Here is a 4,227-nt window from a genome sequence, read left to right as displayed (position 1 = left end):
GAATGACTCAACCCATGTACATCTGTTAGACAATGATTGGCTTATCCTAATAGCAATCGGGGAAAAAAATTCAACTAGGTCCGAGACCCGACAGAGTACATCGACCCGGCCGAACGCCGGTCAATGTCGCCGTCTGGTCTTCGATTCCAAGCCGTAGTTAAGGCAGTCCGTCCGTCCGACCGATTCAGTCGTCATACGTCGATCAAAGGTCGGCAAAAAGATGATTCGAGCCCGATAGGAAAGATCAGCCCAATATCCTTCATTATTGCATAAAAGAGGATATCGCCTCTTGAACATTTCGATTCGACTGTTGGTATAAAACAAAAATGCTTCTAGATTTGTGTAGAGTACACGGCCAGTAAAAAATAAGAATATGGGCTTCGCTATTGATACAGTACCATGGCGTAGATTTTGTGCCCATTAACGAAGGTACATAATTGCCTTTCGGATACCCACAGCATGCCTACTTTTAGCTGTGCAAGCAGTCTGAGCGTAAGGTAGGTCAGTAATAAGAAGAGCGGTTCATAACATAATCTGTGTTACACTTATCTGGGTTTTTTTTTTATTATTTTATTTGTTCTTCCAGTCAGTCAGTCAGTCAGTCAGTTACTGATTACATATATATATCTATATAATACTGGCTTAATTCATGGTTTATTCAGCCTTCGCTTTTACACTTTCAATCTGCCTTAACAGCCTTAATAACCCACACATCAAGTATACCGTTCGTGTTTGCATCGTAATTCGTTAAACATTAATTGCAATGGATAATCGTAGCAGGTGTAATAGCTTCATGGTGGATTTTTCTTGCCCCATGCATTTTTTTGCGGGCTATGTTTCCTATTTTGCATAATAATACCATTACTATTACTGTTGTTGTTATCCTCAGGTTAAACTTCACCTACTTCACCTACTTCGCCACGAATTACTGCGACATGTTCATGTCACAAATTGTGGTCCTTCTATTATATATAGCTTATGAAACACTTACGCTATTTCGTCAACTGTCCTTGCCGCTATTTCGTACATGTTTTCTATTCTGTTCTTTGTTTGTTATTAATGTTGTGTGTAAATAACGATTTGTGTGCCTCCGTATTCACACGGTTCTTGGCAAGAGGCAAGGACAGCTGTAGCAATAACAGCAGCAACAGGTTTCTGACGCCTCACGTTACGTAAGAGGGGGAATGGGAAAACGTTGTTAAGGCTGGATGCTCAGGCGCGGCCGCCATATACATCGTCTAAGTTTTTCAGCGGTGCCGTTCATCGAGCAAACCCCCAGCCCTGTTTAGGTTCTTGTAGCGCTTCGATTTTTGTTGTGTTTCTATTCATAAGGATCATTATAATAATACTAATGACAACGTTTTTATATCAGAGATTGTGTTAATGACTCTTTTCGACAAAACCGTTCGATCAGTAGAACGTAACATCAAAAGGCCATACCAGGGCCGTATTTTTGCCTCCACATCCTGTACATATGCATGCCCGTCTGGCGCGGTTGTTGTATTGGTTGTTTGTTTCATCGTTTAGTTTTACTAGCCTGGAGTGCATTAATATGAGTGAGTAAGCCATAACGAAATTTCTACGAAAAAGGCCTAAAATACCTAAGAAGAAAAAATTGCTAAGTTATTGTAAAAACGCTTATTATGATATGAATCTCGTGTTTCTTGTATGACTAGTCGTGGTTCAATGCTGATTCGAAGTTACCGAAGAATGAATACTTTCGACTAAATGTAAATGATCGACCAGAGTTCGTCGGATGTACGTTACATCTAGCGTTATCGATACGTGTATAGGACCTCCATAGACAAACAGGCATATCTATCTGATATATATATAAAGTTTAGTTCGATTTGTCGTTACATATAAACGACTTACATTCTATGTCGTGCAGATCTGCGTGCAGAGGCAACTTTTTTAGCTTGACATTCTCATTTTGTCAATCCTCAAAAGTTGAAAGAAATCAATCCGACTAAATCATTTTCAAGACGTAAAGATCCACAGCAAATATTAATCATATCTCGTTAAAATGAAAGCCATTCCAACAGGTGTCCGTGGAAATGGTAACAACTTTGCCAACACGGCCGTCTAGCCATACTCTAGCCTGCGGCTGATCAGGCAGGAAAAGTAGAACGACTACAAGATGGAATTTACGAATGACGTTGTTTCCCTTTAGGATCCGCTTTTGGGCGGGCTTGCAGACGGGCAACCTGTCAGCCTTGACAGCCGCACTCTCGCAGGACATGCAGGCCTGCTGAATGAAAGCATCGGAAACTTCTTCTCTGTCTTTTACAGTAAACCGCTAGTTTGATATGTTAAGTACACGAGGAAAAGCCGTCTTCGAAATTTCTGTCAAAACAAACACTGTTGTATATTGCAGAGATCTTGACACGTGCAAGAATAGGTTCGTTTTACTGATGAATGCAGGTAGATGGTCATTCCCTTCAGTCGATTATAGAAATATCTATAAACAAGGTATGCCTACGAACAGGAAGCACTATCTCACATCTAAATCGAGCTCTAAATAGGCTAAACATAGCAAGGAAAATTCATGCATAGTCCTTTTCCGCAGTGAGAGATATAATTGTATCATCGATCTGATTGAACGGTTCAATCGACTTTACCTGGCCAAAAAGCTAACTACAAATAGATGAGTCATAGATGATAGAATGCCTAACGGCGATCCCGGACGTAAAACTCGGGACATAATGATTCTTGCAGGGAGCCTATCGGAAAGACTGACAGCTATAATGCAGGAAACGTCACAACAGGAAACATTTGGAAAGGACAAACAGTTAAGACAAACGGCAAGACGTCCAGTAGGTGCATTCCACGTACTTTTTCCACCAAAAAAATGGTAGCGAATAAACGCCTGTAGTCTATTGGTACACTATATATAGATATATGGATTTAAAGTGTATTTATATATACATATATTAGTGTAGGGCATAAAGCTCTATACACATACAACGGTCGTGTTGGTTTGCCTTTCCTCCTACTATATATAATCATAAACAGATTTAAAAAAAAAACGATGGATTTTGTCTCACAGTTAGCCCTTAGTTAGATTCATTCCAATCAATCAGTCAATCAATATACCACATTTATATGTACAAAGTAAGACAATTCTGTTGTTAGCTAATATGTCTGCTATGATTTGTCTACTTGCCAGGTCGTCCACGTTTTCTCGGTATTGTCGTAACATTTGATCACTATATATATATATATATATACATATGACGTCGTCTATAACAAGTCGACATATAATGGCGTACTGTTTTACAGGCGTCTTCATACGCTTCAGCTAGAGTCTAAATACTGTTTTGCACCGTGTTTAGAAATTGTCTGCAGAAAAACCATAATTAAGATATCTGCTGTTTCGTTCATAGGCAAAAACCTATTCATGTATAGTTCAAGGTAGCGCTCGGGCTGTAATTTAGGTGTGCGTGATGGACGTTGCCTGATCCAATTTTCTTTTACGACCCACCGCGCAGTCGTTTAGGCGGCAGGGAGAAAGGGCACTGATTTCAGTTTCTTCCTGCCAGTTCTCCTACTGCTGATATCTATTGTATTGACGATTTCGTACCAGTTACGCATGTCTATGAATAATATTCTTTATGTAGACATGTCAACGGTCTGTTCATCTCCTAAATTGTTCAATCCTACATTTGTCTCCTACATTGCCACTAACACAGAGCTCCCAACATGCTAATACCCTAAAAACTAGTTAGTTTCGACTACATAAGTGTTACATGTTACGTTTGCGGTTATTCGTTAAGTCTTGTGAATGTCACCCTTCAGGATACGGTAGAACGTTTTTTTGAATTGCTGATTCGCAAGAGCGTAACAAAACGGATTGATCGGACTATTGGCGTAGCAGAGAAAGTAAGTGAAATAGAATAGGTGGTGGTTGACGCAGCCACCGGCGCTGCGACAGAAACCCTCGACTAGCGCACACACGTGATAAGGTGTCCAGCAGATAACAAACGCGCCTAGGATGAACGAAATTGTGCGCAAGGCTTTACGAGCGCGATTTTCGCTTTTCGACTTTTGAGGACGTTTTTCCCGGCTACGCCTCTTACGCAGCCGTTCGCTGAATGATGACATGATCTCGCGACGCGAACGGTTCGTCGACGCCGAACGCGACAAGCCTACGGTTCCACTGCTGCTTCCCCCGCCGCCGCCGCCGCCGCCGCCGCCGCCGCCGCCGCCGCCGCCGCCGCCGCCGCC

The 4,227-nt window shown here is 41.6% G+C and overlaps 1 protein-coding gene across 1 annotated transcript in view; it reads right to left on the bottom strand.

Annotated features, from left to right (window-relative positions):
• Nucleotides 1–544: 544 nt before the first annotated feature.
• The window catches only part of LOC111252590 (muscarinic acetylcholine receptor gar-2-like), a 16,273-nt gene continuing 12,590 nt past the window's right edge, over nucleotides 545–4,227 (bottom strand). The window contains exon 4 of the mRNA XM_022810756.2: nucleotides 545–4,191. Coding sequence (XP_022666491.2) covers nucleotides 3,772–4,191 — 420 coding nt within the window. The 3' untranslated portion in view covers nucleotides 545–3,771. The remainder of the gene's footprint in view (nucleotides 4,192–4,227) is intronic.

This window comes from Varroa destructor, unplaced genomic scaffold (assembly GCF_002443255.2).
Source record: "Varroa destructor unplaced genomic scaffold, Vdes_3.0 BEIS01000006.1, whole genome shotgun sequence".
Lineage (NCBI taxonomy): Eukaryota > Metazoa > Arthropoda > Arachnida > Mesostigmata > Varroidae > Varroa > Varroa destructor.
The sequence above is the reverse complement of the archived record's forward strand: the minus strand, read 5'-3'. Positions and strand labels throughout refer to the sequence as shown.